General features: G+C 31.8%; 1 protein-coding gene across 1 annotated transcript in view; it reads left to right on the top strand.

Annotated features, from left to right (window-relative positions):
* MEOX2 (mesenchyme homeobox 2) overlaps nucleotides 1-11,671 on the top strand; it is a 64,762-nt gene extending 53,091 nt beyond the window's left edge. The window contains 1 exon segment of the mRNA NM_214121.1: nucleotides 11,447-11,671. Within this exon segment, the coding sequence (NP_999286.1) occupies nucleotides 11,447-11,671 (225 nt within the window).

The raw sequence follows: 20,867 nt of genomic DNA, 5'->3' as shown, positions 1-20,867 counted from the left end.
TTTGATATTTTACAGAAGAGTTTTTTAATCCTATAAATCTCTCTTAGCAGTTTTGCAAGTTAATAAGAAAAGATGACATACATATGGAATCTAAATTCCCAATCAAAACTATGACTTTAGTTTTTGTTAGAAAAAAATTGAATTGTTATGATAAAAATTCTAGATTCATCACTTGGAATTGTGTATTCCTAGGCAAGTAACAATTTTTCCAAGGCACAAAATGGAAATTAAAACTGCCTTCTCTTTCTTCTACTCAGATTTATATGTCATAATGGATGTCAAAGAAATTTTAAGCTAAACACTTCTGTCAACCAGAGGAGGAGAAATGTCTTTGCTATGCAAGGCATAGTGAGTTAATCATTTTGTTACACAAATATTTGTTGAGGTAAATGCTAGAAATAAAGTCTTTTTAAAATAAGTTGGACAAGTCTCTGGTACAACTCATGAAAGAGGCAAAAATTGAACAAGTATTAACTGTTGTGATGAGTGTTGAATATCACAAGGGAGAAATGACAGGGTTATATGAGAGGATGTTCCTGGTTATGCCAAAATGCTCATTGTTTTCCCTACACTTCTGTGCACATGAAGTATCTTAAATGAAGAATCTGAAGGGTTTTTTAAATTGTTTCCTGGGCTGGATTTTACTGTGCTAAATTTACAGAGACATTTTACATGATGTTATTCATCAATTTTTCAATTCTTAAAGGTCTGAAGGCCTATTCCTCCTAGATGCCAGAGCACTCATCCCAGTGAAATATATTCAGTTTATTTTCTCATGGTTGGGCTTTTAAGATTATAAACGTAGAAATATAAACTGAACCCTTTTCATTCATCTTCTTTTAATTGGGATACAGCTATTCCATTACTTTGATTTTGTATTAATGCCATACGTACTTCTCTATGTAATCTATATCTTGACATATAAATTCTTAAATCACACCCTTTTTATAGGATTTCCACATGTAAAATATTCTAATTATAGGTGTGTGATTTTTTCCAATTCCATTCTGCTGCAAGATTTATTTTTTCCATACTTTAAAATAGCAAGAGATTTATTAAAGCAACCTAAGTGTATACAGCAAAGAATTTTATATCTAACTCCATATTGTGTAGTGTTTTCCTTAACTTTAATAGAATGTTTAATCTCCTAAAATATATTTTTCTTGACTTTTAAAAAGCCCTTCAAGATTCAAATACAGAGAAAGAACTTGCATGTTCTATGTAAAGGGACAGAACAGCAAATATTGAATCATTTTAATTAATATCAGAATTGTGTGGCAGAAATAACTTTCTCTTAAATGAAAATTTACTTTATAAATAGAAACAGTTTTATATGTACTTTTATGTAAAAAAATTTACATAGTTGCCTATGAAAATATATATGCATAATTGATATGTTATTTATAGATGCCATCGCCTTGTTTATATCACCAATCAATATACCTGCCACACATTTTATGATAGGCTACATACCTGTGATTATAAATATTTGCAATATTGATTAAGTACCCTTTTAGAAAAAAGTAAGCTATGCTAAATCTTTAATTATCACTCAAGACAAAAATTTTCAAATTTGAAGAATAGCTCTGGAATCTCACAAAGAAATCAAACTTATATTTGTGTCTCCCAAAAGACAATGCCTGTGTAGGTCAAGGAAGTTTGTAACCTCCTTTGAACTTCATTTGTCCAAAGAAGAAGAAGGAGAAAGAGAAAAAAGGCCTGTCCTGCAAAGTAATTCCATGTTAGCACTTAACGTATTAAAGAAAATTGTTTTATGTTAAGTGAAAATGGAGACACTGGAACAAAGTTGAGCTTTAAATATTTTAATTATATACTGCTGTTTTATGGAAGAGTTACCACTTTAGTAATCTTCCAGCTTCTAATTTACAGCTTCCACTGTACAACATAGTCTCATATACCCTTCTCAATCAACAGCTAATAGTCCTCAGTTGGCAGAGCCATTTGGGATACTTTGAAGAGCCAGTCAGTCTAAAGGCCCTCCTGTCCCAAGGTATTTTTAAGTTTGACAAGCATACTCTGGCTTTTTCATCCATCCAGATATACTTGGAAAAAGCTCATGCCAAATTTTTAATATCTCTCAGTGGGAAGAAGAGGGAAGGCAGCTGCATAAAACCAGAGGAGTGACAAAATGGACATTTTTGTAGAGTTAAGGCTGCCAAATATAAAATGGGAGATCCCTCCATTTCACAAATTCATTTCATGGAGCTAATCAGAAGTGCAATGTCACAGATTTGTAAACTAATATTACCGGAATAAATAGACTGAATTCATGATACCTCTGCCAAGATAAATGGAAAATCCCACCTCGTTGAATCATATTTCATTAGTGGAAATGAGAAAGATTATGTTTTGTTTTACTCATAAATCATTAAGTGGCTCAATGCCAAGTATTTTCAAAATAGGCATCCACTTTTTGGATGACTATGACAGAGACATTTCCTGTGCCAAATAAACAGTGGTTTTGTCTTCTGCTTAGCATTTTATACAATCCCTCCCCTTTGCAGGTTTATTTCTGTACATTTACATGAATACTTTTAGTTATTTAGCTAATAAATTATGACTGCATGATCAGACATATTGTCTATTCAAAGTAATCCAAGACTACCTATGTAGCCAGTGATTTTAGACTATTTCCTATTTCTTTATAGAGTAGTATTTAAGTTATCTACAGTAATGGTTGGATGTTTCTTTTGCTTAAAACATAGTGTGCCCGCTATCTTGAGATATTAAACATGATTTGGCTCTGACAGGGAAAATAGGGGTAAAATAGAGTGGAGGAGTTGATGGTGGAATATACAATGGAAACTTAGTTTGATATATAGAAAGATATTTCCTGAGTAATGCATTTTTGAAAAAGAAATGCATATTAGCAATGTGTGGTAAGCTCTAAAAGCCATATTCAGAACTACCTTAGGTGCTACCAAACAAAGGCTATGATGTAAAAAAATGTCATTTAAGATCAAATACTAAAGCAAAATCTATAAACAGAAAATGAACAATTTGACCCTCTCCTAAATTAATTTTCATAAATATTAGCTTATAAAGTAGAAGGCTGAGAAATTAGCAATTGAACTCTAACCATTTGTGAATGTAAATATCCAAGTTTGAAATACTATAGAAAAAAAATCAGAAAAATAAGACTCTCTTCTTATTGAACCAGCCTTGAGAGTATATAATGAATCTATTTTCTAAGTGCTGTTAGGTAGATGAATAGATATATACAGATATATTTTGATCTACTTATATATATAAACACACATATATACATAAATATGTATATGTATGTGCATATATATTTATATATACACATAAAATCAGCCTTAATTTTAGAAATTTTGTCCATAAGGAAACAATTTATATTTAATAAATCAACAATAACATTCTGAAACATATCATTCATTGCATCACAAGATCATCATTTCAAGTATAATATTAAAAAATCTCTGCTATGAAAGATTATTCCTTTTCTAACATAATCTTTGTATTCATGTAATTTTTTCATGTAATTTAAAATAAATTATAAAACTAAAATGCTTCTGGAAATTTTGAGGAGCTAGTTCAAGGTTTGCGTTGGCATCTTCAATTTCAAAGAGATATTCCATTATGTAAATATGTGTATAGAGAAGTACATATGTTCATTGACATCAGTAAAATAATGAACACAAGTCTAAGACTAGACAATTTCTAGAGAATTTGACTATAAAAGACTTTCTACCAATTCATCTCCCTATTTCCATGACTCCTCATGAAAAACTCAGATGTAGTCAACTTAGAATACAAATTTTTTTGTCTTTTTGGGGCCAAACCTGTGGTGTATGGAAGTTCCCATATTAGGGGTAGAATCAGAGCTGGATCTGACGGCCTGTGCTGCAGCCACAGCAATACCAGATCCAAGCCGCTGGATCCTTAACCCATTGAGCAGACAGGGATCAAACCTGTGTCCTCATGGATCCTAGTTGGGTTTGTTACCGCTGAGACACAAGGGAAACTCCCTAGAATAGATTTTAATTTTATTTCTCTTTATCATTTATAATTTTTATGCTGAACAGTTTTAAAAATTTTTTTGAATGTTTTCCAGTTGTGAAAATTACTGAATATTTTTGTGGTCAGTGTATATTCATATGATAGTAATAATTACCATCATAAGTTCTTACAATCATTTTGGAGACAGTTCCTAAATCTAATAAAAGTGTAGTGAAGGCTCACATATATCCTGATATTGAACTCAAAGTTGTCTAAAAATAATCAGAATATTAATAAGATTGAACCATAAGGATTGCTGCTATTCCTACTGTTCTTATAAGAGTGGTAAGCCTTTATGTTTCACCCAAATATTTATAATTGATAGATTTCACTAAAGAGGCAGTGGCTAAAGACCATTTCTCAAAATAGTATATACTGATTGTGATATTTTGCTAACTAGTGTTAAACGTTATCCCAGAGATTATGCAAGATTTCGAGAACAAAAGTTATTATTCTAACTGATCTTAGTAGTTTGCATAAAATAAGTGCCAGTAGTGGGTCAGAATACATAAATGTCATGTATTCAAGAATTGCTATTTAGGAATTTTTTTTTTAACACAGTAATGGAGAAAAGTGCATAATGTAGTTTTGATAAATCCACTTAGATTTTCAGAAGTCATGATATATAATACTCATGATATGCTTAGGTAAACCATATTTCACTTTAAATAACTGAAATGTATATCCATTTTCTAAAACTTGTGTAAAAGTAGCCTTAAGAGTAGTGAATTTTCACTGCAAATTAATATTATTAAAGTAGGCCACTTGAATTGAATTTTATCAGGTATGACAGAAAAAGGTATAACTGTTAGTATTTACTACTAATATGACCTTTCTAAGAGGTCAAATTAAAAGGAATTAATCCCCTAAGAATTTACTCATCACGTGAGTGATAACCCTGCATTTTTGGAAAGGATAATATAATACATATGATTAACTTATAATAGTCAATCATAATAACAAATTATGGAGAATTTCATTTGTTGCCTGAAAAAAGATGGGTTATTTCTTGTTCAATGTGTTATTTGCCCAGGGCTGCCAATGGCTCATGCGTATTCAGTTTGTTCAAAGATATGTGAAATAGTACATGTTTTATGACTGCATTAGTGAGCCTGGTAGCTCCCATGAGCTTCTTGGAAATAGCTGAGGGATTACTTCTCTTAATTGGATATAAGTCTATTCAGGCAGGAAGAGCAAAGATGCTTTCTTTTACCCCATTTTTCATCCTTACCTTCTAGAGCTTTCTTGGTTCTAATTCTTTGGGTCAGCTACTGCCTTTGCCACTGAATTACTTGAGTAAGTCTTACTAGGGTCTGTTTACATTAGCTGCCATGACCAAATTTAATGACTAGGGAGTGATTAAATTTCAAAATTGTATTTATACAATTACTTCTTTGCATGTTTTCACATGTTAAAGATGTGAAAAAATATTTGTTAGTATCTATAGTATTTCAAGAGCTCATATACAGATAGAAACAGTTGAACTATTAAATCTACAAATTCCACATGTTTAGAGACATTTAGATATGTCACTGCAATATTCAGTTTTCATCCAGATGTTACGGGTTAAGATTGTTTTGTCAAAAGACAGACATTTATGGTATTCTATAAATGTAAGTTATAGCATTAGACAGATTCTACTTTCTATCAGCCAGTTTGCTCTGGCCATTTTAGGAAATTGTATGACAATACAGCTGTATATTTCATTTGTGTTCTCCTCTGATATATTGTGAACCCTAAAAAGGACAGGTATTATGAACTTATACATAGAAGGCTGTATGTGAATGACTAAATAAATTAAAGAGGTCAAATGTATGTAAAATGTCTATTTAGCAAATAGCATTTTTCATTTACAGTATTTTTATTAAAGAGAAAAATATGACTTCTATTTTCTGAAATACATGAGAAAAGCAAATTAGCTACAGTAAAATTCTCTTAATTGCTTCCTTCAGTAAGGAAGGTCAGATATAAATAGTTGTATTTCTATTTACTTAAAGAGTAGTTTGATATTCCAGGCAAGGAGGATGCTAAATACTCTGTAGACTAAAGGATAAAAAGTGAGTCCTCATAATAAACAGATGTTCTGGAAAGTAAGGCTTATAACTAAGCATTTAAATATTTACTGCTAATATTGCAGGCTATTATTTCCTTTGTTACTTTTATGAAGATTTTTTTGAAAAACATTATGCAGAAATATTGAATGCCTCTAAGTTTGGTTCATATTGCTTTGCTTTCATGAACAATAGTATTTTTTCATTACTCACATTCTTGTGGGGGAAAGAATTTATTTTTATCGGAGTTGTTAATCATACTATGTAACAAAACGTACTTTATATGGAATCTTGCCTTAGCTCCAAGCTTAAAAAGAAGGAAATACTAAAAAAAAAAAAACTATTAACCAGCATTTCCAGATAAGAAATAAGTTGACTTTAAGCCCAAATAAAATAGTAAAAGTTCACAAAACGCATATATTATGCTCCAAGATAGACAGGTATTTTTAAATTGTATGCAAAATATTTGATGATCCAATTTCCTAGCACCTAGGGTACTACCCGAGGTTCCTAGAGTACCAAATTTGGAGGCACAGAGGATGCTAATATCAAGAGCGTGAGGTTCCCAGAGGAAAGAAATCACGCAAAGAAATAATTGTGTGGCAGGAAAGCAGTGTGGGATATTGAGCATGGGAAGGAGGTCATGCCATCTCATGGACCATTGGAGGATTAGCAGTCTCTTATTTTGGGATTAGCAATGACACCAATTAGAATAGCAAATAGTTTAAGGATATTCTGTAAAATATGAAGCTAATCTTTACACATCTCAGTATATGCCAAAGTCCTCACACACAGTAAACTGCCCTCAAAGGCAGAAACTATTTCTTAATTTATTTGTACACACTCTTACATCTAAACTTTCTTACCTGTTAAGTAAACATTTAGTAATGTTGAGTGTATGAATGAATAAATAGAGATTCTGAGTCATCAAGGAAACATGAGATTATTTTTACTTAGCTAAAACATGCAGATTATTATATGAAACACACATGTAAAGTTTAATAAAAATAATTTGCTTGTTTTTAAATTGTTAAGCATTTGAATGATTATTCTTTAGCTATTTTACAAACAAAACCATACAAAAGTATATTTTTCAATTCAGCCAATGAAGTTGGATTATTAGGTGATAATAAAGTGTATTTATAAAACTGTGATGTTATTATTCTAATGGCAATACTGACATAATCTGGAATTACTTTTATAGATTTGTTTTTATTTGTAATTTTTCTTTCAGGGCCACACCTGTGGCATATGGAAGTTCCCAGGCTAGGGGTCATATCCCAGCTGCAGCTGCTGTCCTACCCCATCGCCACAGCCACAGAAATGCAGGATCCAAGCCTCATCTGTGACCTATGTCACACCTTGTGACAACACAGAATCTTTAACCCACAAGTGAGGCCAGGTTCGAACCTACATCCTTGTGGATACTAGTCAGATTTTTAACCCGCTGGGCCACAACGGGGACTTCTATAGGTTTGTTTTTAATGTTGTGATGGTTGTAGAAAAACATATGCATCAAATCTTCCTCTCATTTCATTTCATCCCAATATTTTATAGTATATTTGAAAACATATCTGGACACACTGACATTTGAAGTTCTGTACTCTTCCTTCCCATTTTTTTTAAGATGTACTCATGATGCATCTGTTGCTGTTTTTTGTTCCATTACTATATTCATGAAGTTGCTATAGCACATGTGTAGCCTGATCCCTCAAGAAAATACCTAAAGATATTAGAATTATTATATTTATTATATAATTATCAAATGCTTTCTCATACATATGCATATATCCATATATTAATACATATGTATGGATATATATAGCTACTATTGAAAACAATGAAGTTTTTCATTAGTCCTTTTAAGAAAATGAATTTGCAAAATTTTGCATGGTAGTCATAGGAAACAACACAAAATTGCCGCATTATTTCTAAAATCAATACCATATTCTGACAGTTTTCTCTTTAAAATTGTACAAAACAGGTTTTATACCAATATTATAGAATTACTGCACCCTTTCTCCCAGAAAAGGAAGTAAGTGTAGATTTAAGAAAACTATTCCTCCCATTTTCTGCCAAGATTATTTTGGCTGGATGTTTCACTTTTGGTGACAATGATGATGATGTGTTTCTTCCACCTGGAATTGTCCATGGAGAAAATGTCCCTATGGAGAATCTTGAAAGTCATATTATTCCAATATAACAAATATGAAAATTGAGGCAGAGAGAAGTATAATTTTCTCAAATTCACACAGCAACTTGGAATTGAAGCCAGGAGCAGAACCCAGTTCATGTGGAAAAGATCTAATAAAACATGCAATGTCAAGCTTGCAAAGGTAATTAAATTGAGTAGCATAATTACCTAAATTACAGTACAGGAAAATAGTGCCATATTTACAAACCTAATTATATTGAGTAGGAGAATTACCTGAATGATAATCATATGGATGGATTTCACATACTTTACATGCTTTACTTTTCTAACCTGAAAGCTTAAAAATAGGAATTTGAAATATAACAGGAACAAACCTTCATCCTCCCTCCACCCCCCGCCACCAAAAAAATAAATCAATCTGGAGCCAAACAAATCCCCAAGTTTAAATTATGGCACCACATTTTCCTATCTGCAGGGAAAGTCACTAAACCTTTGAGTCTTCATCTATAAAGTAGGAATAATGTTAAAAATATATGGAAAAAATACACGTATTAGAAAAAATACATATACAGCACCTAGCAGTGTAGTTGTTTAGCCCTAAGTAATAAATAACATGATAAAAAATAACAACTTATCATTTAGTTATTAAGTGATAATACATGAAATCAATTACCTAGTTTTTAATTAATTTTTTAAAATACATTTTCTGGATTTTAGGCAGTCTTTTTCTAGATTTTTGTATTTTTTTGTTCTTAAATGGATTAACATGTATGTATGGGTAAATGTATGATATAAGATTTTAATTATGGCCCTGATAGAAAAATGAAAATCCAGAGTTGGAAATGAGTTGGTTTAAATATTTTTTGGTGCCAACATCTGAGAAAACTATACTAATTTTGATGGAGTATTGTGATTTGAAGACCACTAAAATACATCTTTAGAAATGTAATATATTTCCCTTCAGTTTCTCTTTAGCATTTTGCTTTTACAGAAATTGAAATTGTTTCTAAAATGAAAATGGAGAATATTCAAAATATTCCCAGAATTAGAATAAAACAGAACTATTTGCAAGATATAAAGACTTACTACGAAATTTCAACTGTTTTATCACAAGGGTATAACAATTGAGTGCATCAGTAAAGCTATGCATATATGGAAACGATGTATGACAGAGTTGGAAACAATAATCTCTGGAAAAATGGTGGACTGTTTGATAAATGATCTTGGAACAGTTTGTTATACATCTGGAATAAAGTAAATTAAGAAATTTTCTTTACAGTATATACTAAAATCAGTATGTCATAGCTTAAGCCCTTCAGTTTGAAATGCTAACCTTAAAATTTTTAGAAGAAGATGTAGATGAATATCTGAATAGTCCCAGAAGAAAGAAGATTTTTGGTGAAGACATGAAACGGCCATAAAAGAAACAGTTGGTAGATTTGAATACAGTACATTTTAGAGCTTCTGATCATCAAAAGATACTCTAAGGAAAATGAAAAAATATAGTAACAGCCATATAACCACAAAAGCATTAAAATTATCATTAAGAATATATTTTAAGAGTCCATAAGGAATGAAATTAAATCAAAAATCATTCAACCCAAACATTTGGAGGAATTTCACAAAGGAGGAATGGGTCATAAACACTTAACAATGCTTTACTTTATTAGTAATCAGAAAGTGCAAAATAAGAGCATGATGAGACAATATGTACAGTCATTTTATTGGAAAAGATGGATTGATAATTCCAAATATTGATAAAGATGTGGATCCATAAGAACTCTAACACCCTAAACTTTGGGGGGGTTAAATTGATGAAACTTTGGAAAATAATTTTTCTGTATTACCATGTTAAATTCCATATTTGTACACCCTGAAACCCATTGATGCAACTCCTGGATATGTAATGAAAGAAGTTCTATCATATGTTTATCACAACATGAATGCAGGAATGTCTATAACAACATCATTTATAAAAGCAAAAACAAATAGTTCAAGTGACCATGGAGAAGAGAATGGGTACATTGTGTTATAGTCACACAATGGAATTGCATACAGTGATAAACAATGAATGAATGCAGTCCCTTGAATCAACATGGATAAAGCAAAAAGCCTGTAGTTTAAAACAGTCCATTTTGATAAACCTAAAAAACAAGCAAAATTAAACAGTGCTTTTTAGGTTCACATGTCATGAAAAAAGTTGTTTTTGTTTATCTCCTTGTTTTAAATAAAGGCTTGGGGATGATAAACCCAAAATTCGGTTGTAACTTTGGGGTGGACAGAGAAAGGTGATATAGAAGGAACACTTAGCTTAACAAGAATATACAATGATGAGAATTTCATTGGGAAAGGAACACAGTTCCACCTAAACAAGAAGAAGAAATGATGCCAGTATTCTGGTTTATTCATGGATGGTCACATAATGCATGTGTACATTTTTTGTTTTATTATGTATCTGTATATAAACATGTATATATAATGTATTAGGGAAATTCAATTAAGATTTTAGAAGAAAAATATCTCTACAAAGCTGACGTGACTAACGTACAGTCTTAGTATCAGCATTTAACAGTTATTAATGGAAATTTTTTATCTTGATCTTGTTTTTAGGAAATTATTGGAATCACATATTTGTAAAGTAAAATAAAAGTACTAAGGGTAGACAAAAGAGAATACTTCAAAAGAAAATGGACTTACTCTGAGGTGGGATGGTCAAGTAAAGCTTTGTGAATGCAGCAGGGGACTACAGTGACAAAGAATGATCTTTCAGATGGGACATCAGCAGCAGCTCCCTGAGAATATTTTAAATTGGTTCAGGCATTGACAGCCAGGGCGCAGAGGGAGTAGGTGTTGACCAAGACAGTTATTAAATGTTAGTTCTAATTCACATAAACGGTTTATAAAGCTAAATACCTTTGAACACTAAAATGATACAGTACTTTCCCATTTGTTGTTTATATTATGTCTTAAAATATGAAATATAGTTCTTGATACCTTCTGAAAGTTTTAAAATTATTATCATGAACATGGGGCCTGATTAAAGTCATTGTTCATTTATTTTCACATTCACCCCTTCACAGTATGTTGGTATAAGCCTTTGAAAAGCTATCTTTTCATTGATGACCAAAAAGGAGGAAGAAATTGTCCGTTTAATTTCTTTCTTTTCTTCTTCCGTTTGTTCCCTTTCTTCTTAAAGGTGAAAGTCTGGTTCCAAAACAGGCGAATGAAGTGGAAGAGAGTAAAAGGAGGACAGCAAGGAGCTGCGGCTCGAGAAAAGGAACTGGTGAATGTGAAAAAGGGGACACTTCTCCCTTCAGAGCTCTCGGGAATTGGTGCAGCCACTCTCCAGCAAACAGGGGACTCTCTAGCAAATGAAGACAGCCATGACAGTGATCACAGCTCAGAGCACGCACACTTGTGATACACATGGAGAGGATCAGCTCCGTTCTCAGGAAAGAAATGTTCTGATGGCAAGCCTTACCCAAACATCGTTTACACAGAGAGATGACCATGACAGTGATTTTTAATATTATTAAATCCAGGCATCTCAAGTCTGTTTTTCATGATTTGTAGAGGGTTTACACTAAGTGCCACTTACTAAAGATGCTTCCACAGTGAAGATGGAGGTGAACTTGCTTTGAACATTCCAGTTGTGTTTGGCATATGTCTGACAGTGAGCAGCTTTGTGTTTGCTTTTGCTTGCACTGAAAATTAAATTGCTATCAAGAGCAAACTATGAGACATTTATATTCAAGGTGCCTCTGGAGTGAAGATGTAGAAGATGAATTTGCTTTGAACATTCCAGATGTCCAAGGTCATGCTGTGACAGTGGGCAGGTATTTGCTCTTGCTTGCACTGACAATTACATTGCTATCAAGAATCAACCATGAAACATTTTTTATCCTGAACAGCCACAGTGCCTGAAATCACTCTTAAGTGGATAAAAAAATGTATTTTAACTCTGTATATATTACCCTTAAGTCATTTTCCTGTCTTCACTAAGTTTAGCAATGCATTCATATTAGCTGATGAAAATAGGCACTCACGATGACAACCAGAACAAGCTTCTTGTCTTTTTATACATTTTGTCATCCCAGAAACAATCAGCACATGCTTACTTGTGTTCAAGTAGAGAAAAATACATTAGAGTCTGATAGGACATATTCTTGTACCACAGACAAAACAAATCTTATGTTGCATTTTCTATCAACTGCTGCTAATACATTATTATAAAATTTACCTAGCTCCTCAATTCTTCTTATCTTATAGCTTGGAAAAAATTTAGGATCATAGGCAAATCAGTTACTTACAGAAAGAGCTTTGTATGACAGACATTGTCTGATCTTATTTCTATAAAACGTTAGCTGTTATGAATATGATTTAATTAAAAGGAAAGGATTCCCTCCTGATTGGCTTTGGTATTAGAGAGGTTGCAAAAGAAAATTGATTCCTCAAGTTTGTAAAAGATAAAATTCTGAATGTCTTCAAATTAACTTCAGTAAAAATACGTTACTGTTTCATATATGATGTATTCACACAGAACAACAATCTTTGTATTTTGTGAAAAAAGGTGTTTAATAAATGATCCTTTGTAAATAATTTTGGACTCCCTACTGTGATTTCCTAAATGTTTAGATGTTTTAATGTAAATACTTAAGAAAGTCCCAAATTCCTCTACATTTGTGTAAATCCAGATCATCATAATTAGTGAATCACCAACTTTTTTTTGTTTTTAAACTTTTTTATTATGAAAAGATTAATCCTAGTGTAATTTTAAGAAGCATCTGAGAATTGGCAAATGTAAGACATTTCCCTGATTTGAAGAATATGCCCAATGGATTTGTTTGTGTATTTTATGAAATCATGGACAAAAGCAGAAGAAAAGGTAATATCATTCACCACAATGAGAGGGACAAAACAGTCATTTATTTTTCAGCTTATGTAGAGTATGAATTCATCCAGTAATTGTTTCTAAGTCAAAACATCCAGTTACTGATGTGAAAATAAACGAAATAAGATCATCAGAACTCTCAGACTTAGTCGACATTACCAATATAAGAAGTCAAGGATTATATTAATGTATTTTGTTTCATGCATGATTACACATACGTTAGATACCTAAGTACTACTTGTAACTTTATAACACCGTTTTCATTTGTTCCGCATTTTAACCAGAAATACTTGGAAATATCCATCAGCTCTTCCTACCCCCTAATTAATGAAAAATAAAAATATCACTAATCCATAAAATGTTCCAAAAACTTCATTTTTTGGTTTAATTTGCTTTAAATTGGTGAGATTAACAAAAAAATAGATTTGATTGATTTATTTGGTTGGTTTTAATTTGCTTAGTCCATCAGGATATATACAGAATATTTAAGAAATAAAATAGATTGTATCACATTTTTCCCTTTGTGTAATAAATTTTATCACAGCAGTTAGCAATATTTCTAAATTAACTTTGAGGGGAAGACAGTTCATATTAACATCTTCCAGGCATAAAACAGACACTCTTCTACCAATTACTTGAATGAATAACAAAGTATATTTGTACTGATGACATCTACTTGGGTGGACTGACTTTCTTATTGCAGGATTAAAATTCAAAACATCTTGACAAATTGGAGAAGTGGGAAGATATAAATCGAATTGAGTTTGATAGGGACAAAGTGGAGAATGATTCATTTCAGCAGGAAAATAATTTCCAGAAATAAGAGGAAAGGACAGTTTAGGAGTAGCTAAAAAGAGAGAAGGGCTGTAGCCAAACAGAAAGATAGAGAATTACAGTTTAGCATGATAAATGAAGTAGGAAAAAATGATTTTTGAATAGATCTGACATTTGGGAAATGTGAAGCATTTGTATTGTAGACCATCCTTTTATTAGAGAATTGTGAGCTATTCTAAAATAAGGTAATAAAATTTGACTCCAGAGATCACTTAAGAATCACCAGACAGGATAGGCCACTGGCTGACCAAAAGGGGTCATCATTTTATTCACAGTGGTTTAAAATGATCCACCATATAAGATGCTGGAACACATTAGAAAAATGATGGCACACTAACATGTAAACAAGCAGGCTAGATTAATTCACAATCTCCTATCTTAAAAGTGGTGTGTAAGTTTGCTGGACAATAACTCAACATCCTTCTACAGTTTAAATCCTATGCGGAAAAAAAAATATTCTCATGTATTACTGAGTTTAATTTACTCAAGAAATGACAAAATATAAAATAACTTTATTTGTTTTAATTCTACATTGGTATCCTGGCTTACCATGGTATCTTTTCACCTAATGCCCTTTTCATATAATTCTCTGTCAGACCTTGAGGCTCTACAGAAATTTATAATAGCATGAAAGTACCTTTCGCTGAAAATAGTATGGAGTTATGGTTAGAATGATTTTTCCGGCAGGATTCAGAGGGATGAACACTACAAAGTTTTTCCAAAAGGTTATCCACATATTTTAACTCAGTATTAATATGATCCCAATTACCTCTTACTTCCCATATTTACCTAGGGTTGTCAGTCTATATTTTCCCCTTCAGAAACCTAAGAACTAGGTTTGTCATTTTTTAAAAAAACAAACTAAATGCACTTAAAATAATCCCAACCACAGTTTTAATACACTCCTGAATGACATCACATAAAATAAATGTGGGGATGACTTGTGAAATCCAGTAAAGGCCTTCCTAAGGATAATAGGATGAGATTAGAGGGTGGATAGAAAAACAAAGTCAATTATAAAAACAAATATTTTATGTTTTTAGTGAAAGTATACTTTTTAAAAATTACTGGCATATTTTTAATGGCATATGATGATTTTCCTCTCTGAGAGAAGCTTAAAGGAAACTATAGAGCTTAACTAAAACCACAAACAAGACAGTCAAGTATCCTAAGTTAGTGACTAGAAAGATTTACTGTAAAATGTGTTTACAGTCTTTTTAAAATATATTTAGGCTGCTGATTTTTAAGAATAATTCACTTATATCATGACCTATTTTCAAATAAAATGGTATTAACATAATGCAGTTAACATTTGAGGTAAATAGTTTTAGATTACAATGCAATGTTTAAACTATCAAGTAAGAATACCTAATTGGTAGTAGTTCTTTGAACCATTTGCGAAATTATATTTCCTTGTCAGTTCCTCTTCTTGCATCTCTTTAGTAAAAAGCAATCTATAAATAAAAACAAATTCAGAGCTACTGTGAATTTATCATTTAGTTTGACATTCTAAATATTTCAAGTCTTATGAATGTTAGAAATCTGCAGGATTAATCTGAAATACTGTTATAAAAGTGTTTTTGTTATATTTTTGTATTTCCTAAGTATGCCTGAAGCTAACTAGAATATTAAAGAGCAATCTTTTTCATGGGTTCCTTGGCATTTCTGCTTTTAGCTCTTATAAAATCATGCTGGAGATGGTGGACAAAGGAACAAAAATGGCACATCAAACTTTAAAAACCAATAAAATTATACTTGAGCCAAGTAAAAATATGGCTTTTATTTACCTAAGTAATTATTATCACTTAGTATGTTATAATAGTACCTATTATCATATATTTTTATAATACTCTCACCTTGATTTTTAAATTTTTAAATATATTGAGGGTACATTTAAAAGAATAAACATTTCTTTTCTTTTCTTTTTTTCCCTCCATAACAGCTACTAACTTGTATTCAAGTCTAGCTTCAAACCATGGTCAAGAAAAAAATTAAGAAAAAAATTGTTATTGTTTACGGCAAGCTCAGTAAACCCCCTTAAAATATTGTTTACTTTTGTTAAAGAGGGTTCTAAGAAATAATTTCCAAAAGAGAATGAATTTGTAAATATAAATTATTGTCATAATCAGTTATACAAGTGGTGATAGAGTGATTTAATGTATAGTAATAACAAGTTTAGGCTGTACTTTATATTTCTGCCCTTTATGAACTAAATGCACTGACATAAACATGCATTTTTTTTAAAAGATAAAAATCACAAGATTGAGGAAAATCACACTATCCTAAAAGTACTGAAACATACATTGTGTTTTTGTATTATGTGCTAATAATATTGATAGTTGAAAACATTAAATATTATGCATTTTTTAATGTTAAGTACAAATGTTAATTTTAAAAATATATTACTACTGCTTAGTTTAATGAAACATGAGACACACACTATATGTTTAAAGCCATACTAATGCCAAGTAAATTATTTGCTTGGCTTTCACCTTTTTTTGGGCGGAGTTCAATTTTCTTTGGGTTTGTCAACATTGGAATATAGTAATTTTTCATGAGATCAGGTCTATAAGTTATAATAAAATGTTTTGGTGTTAAAAAATTGAAAAGGTAGACAGAAAACTTTTTATTTAAAATCATTAAATTAGAAAAATATTTCTTTTCAATAGAAAAAGATAAATTGAGTCATGACATTAAACATTTCCTAAAAGTAACATCAAATCAATTTCTTTTAGAATTCATCAGATATTCTTTTCAAATTTGCCTATTGACCACCACAAGTTTTGCAAAGTTTTTTTTGTTTTTGTTTTTTGTTTTTTGGCCAATGCCCCCGGCACGTGGAAGTTCCCTGGCCAGGGATCAAACACAGAGCCACAGCAGTGACAATGCTGGATCCTTAACCTGCTGAGCCACCAGAGAATTCCTTGGCAAGTTTTTGCTCTGTGGAAAAATGCAATTTAAGCTGTTATCGGAGAATGAGGACCAAAATCTTACAACTGTATCTGAAATGAAGTATTTGCTAAATGTTATGTAACTTATGAGATTAAAATCAGAACACTTACAAGTTTTTATCTTATTCGTTTGGTAACAGACCACTAGCCAAACTTATTAAATGAAAAGGTGCCTGATCATGACCACAGTCTTATCTGGTATTCTCATGTACACTCTTAGAATGAGTAATGAGACTCTATCAGTAATTAGTTACTCTGATTACTAAAATGTGTTATTGACATAGAAATAGTGTAAGCCTCTTTAACTAGATTTAGGCTCACTTGCTAAGCAATATATTAAATCATGTTTAGATGTTTCCTTAGGAGAAATACTTTCTATTGTTCTTGGAATATGTATGGGTAGCAGAAACTTAAATGACACAAAATTTTGGAAAATTATTTATCAGCGAAATGTATGTTTTGAGTAATAGTTGAAACAGAGCATACTTGCTGCTCTGCAGCTGTTTGTTCTGGTTTGGTTTTATCTTAACATAAGCACATTTAATACCTCAATATTATTCCTTTATATAGATGTAGCAAGTATTAGTCAATAAAGCTCTTATTAGTGTATATTCACTCCCCTTTCTCCAAGTTTTCCCTCAGTAATATTGAAATGAATTACTTTTTACATTCTGATTACATAGGAAATAGATTATTTGGGACAATGAGTTATGCTCATTGTTAACAATTTTTGTATATATTGCTAATTTTCCACCTAAAATACCAATTTACACCCCTACCTATTCTATGCCTATTTCACCGTATTTATGGTAATAGTAACCATTATAGTTCTTATTATTTTTTATCTGATGGAAAAACATTTTAATTTGCTTTTAATTTCTAATGCAGTTGAATATCTTATTGCATTATTGATAATTATAATTTTAAAATCATTGACCATAGTTTGTTTTTCTTATGAATTGGTAAGAGTTTTTTGCATACTGAATGCATTAACAGTTTTTCTGTCATGTATTACTACTTCAGTTTAAAAAGCAGTAAGTATAAGAAGTTGAAGGAATCAAAAAAGCCTCATTTCCTTACATGAAACAATAGACTGAATGAATGTATATTTTATTTTATTCACAGTCAGTGTTTTCACTTTATTAAGTCATGATTCTAAATACTAAATGTGGAATTCCCATTGTGGCACAGTAGAAACGAATCCTACTAGGAACCATGAGGTTGCAGGTTTGATACCTGGTCTCGCTCAGTGGGTTAAGGATCCAGTGTTGCCATGAGCTGTGGTGTAGGTCGCAAATGCGGCTCAGACCTGGCATTGCAGTGACTCTGGTGTAGGCTGGCAGCTGTAGCTCCAATTAGCCCCCTAGACTAGGAACCTCCATATGCCGCAGGTGTGGCCCTAAAAAAAGACAAAAAAAAAAAAAGTCTAAATACTAAATGTTTACATTATCTCGGGTAGTAAAAGGTCATGCATATGATATTTTAATATCTATATATATATATATAATTATTAAAATTTTTAGGTCTTTTGGCTTGAGGAAAGCAATAACACAAAAGAACTTCAATGTTTCCGTGAAAACATTCTCTCCCTCTACTGGTGGTAGTATATGTATGAAAATATACATCCTTTAAAAAAAAAAAAAGACAGCAAGAATAAAACTATCCATAATGATGAGTATTTTTAATGATTAAAACTTTACAAATCTCTTCCAGAAGTTACCAGACATGTCTTCTAAGCAAGTCACACAGGCTAATGATAAAACACAGGATGATACAGTTGCAAAGACAAAAATAATTTTAAAAATACAATGTGGTAAACTTGCCTTGAATGTGGTAGAAAGAGATGGGAGGAGAAGGGGGTCTGGGGGGGAAATGGGTAAATTTTGAACATGTTCAAAATTAAAGAAAGGTTGTTTATCTGTAATTTCTAAATGGGTAAAGCATAGCATAATACCTTAATAAGAGGAAGAAATAGTTACTTTAAGGGAAAAATTTCCTTGGTCTTTTTTTTTTTTTTTTTTAAAGGGCCACATATGTAGCACATAGAAGTTCCCAGGCCAGGGATCAAATTGGAGCTGCAGCTGCCTGCCTACACCACAGCAATGCGGGATCCAGGCTGCGTCTGTGAGCTACACCACAGCTCACAGCATCGCTGGATCCTTAACCCACTGAGCAAAGCCAGGTTTTGAACCTGAATCCTCACAGATACTAGTCAGGTTCTTTACTGCTGAGCCACAATGGGAACCCCTCCATGGTCTCTAATTAAAAACCAAACAAACAAACAAAACAAAACAGACCCATGATATATTAAAGATCTTCTGTAAATGCCAAATTACTTATGAAATTTACTGGTGATAATTAATTGTAATTATTAGTGATAAAATTATTATTTATTAAAAATGTCCTGGTGCCTCCAAGGCACTGCATAAGTTTCTATAATAAAAGTCAAATAAATATCAGTTTTCGTTCCTCATTAACTCTTTACTTTTTAATTTTTTTATAAAAGCACATTAAACCTAATGACAAAATTTAAGTTACTAAAGAAAATCCTTATGGAAAAATCTATACAACATTCTGATATTATAGAATTAGTAATTTGAAGAACTTAGCAAAATAATTTTACCTTAAAATTTCTTTAAATGTTTTTTTCCAGTAGTCTGTAATCAATGACTCTTTGGTCAGTAGTCAATTCAATTCAGTTCACTCAATCAGTGAACAAATATTTGTAAACCAATTATATGTCATTCTCTACTCCATCACCATTTTATATTCTGTGTTATTGATTTCTGTTAGTACATTCCTTAATCTTCTTCTTTTTTTTTTTTTTTTTTTTTTTTTTTTTTTTTTTTTTGGCTGCCCTGTGGCATATGGAGTTCCCCAGCTGGGAATCAGATCCAAGCCGTAGTCGTGACCAAAATCATAGCTGCGGCAACGTGGATTCTTCACTCACTATGCTGAGCCAGGGATTGAACCTGCGCCCCAGTGCTCCCAAGATGCTGCAAATCCCATTGTACCAGAGCAGAACTCCTATATTCCTTAATCTTAAGGCAGATTTGGAATGACTGTGTATTAAGACCCTCTATGTATTCAGTCAGGTTCTATTTGGTCCATGCAAAACCCTTGTGTATCCCCTGAGTGGATAGAGGAGAGTAGAGGCAGCCCAAGTAACTTTAGGAGAAGGAACACTCGATAGATAAGGGCTGGCTGACATTTACAACCCATCCCTTCTGTGTACTCAACTATTATTTTATTTCCACCAACAGATTTTTTAAGTACTGTGGCTGAACCAATAATGAAGAAGAACTTTATGCTTCATATTTTGAAATTTATTTTGACTGTTCACTATTATTTTATTCCTATTTCTTTGAAAATATACAAATGTTTATAGTTTGTTAGGCTATTACATGAAATTTTATTAGTTCAGATGCAAAATTCGTTTCTTGTACTTTTAGAAATTTGAGTATACCTGCAGTTTCCTTTGTCATTCTTTCTAATAAATAGCAGAATTATAACGAAATAATTTAAAAATAACTTTTAAAGCTGTTCAAAGTCATTCTGATGAACATGTTCAAAATTAAAGAAAGGTTGTTTATCTGTAATTTCTAAAAAATCATTTCACTAATAAAGCCATAGGAAATGGTTACTCTCTTCCAAACAGCCTTTGAAGTTCTAGGTGGTTCCCTCAGCAGAAGGACGGAACAATGCAGGGTCCTATGCTAAAACCACTTACCAACTATTCAGGAATATTTAACACATGAAAATAGTTGTCCTCCTCATTTCCATTCTTCTGCTGTAATCAATTATCCACACTGCAGCCAGAGGGGTTTCTTTAACATGCAAATCAGTTTAATAAGCAGTTCATGGTGACTTGTGAAAATGTAAAATTTCGAGTGAAAGCTGTGGTCTGTAGTGAAACAGTTATAGGTGTTTCAAACATGCGC

Source organism: Sus scrofa, chromosome 9, assembly GCF_000003025.6.
Source record: "Sus scrofa isolate TJ Tabasco breed Duroc chromosome 9, Sscrofa11.1, whole genome shotgun sequence".
In the NCBI taxonomy this organism is placed as follows: Eukaryota; Metazoa; Chordata; class Mammalia; order Artiodactyla; family Suidae; genus Sus; species Sus scrofa.
This window is presented reverse-complemented; position numbering and strand designations above follow the sequence as displayed.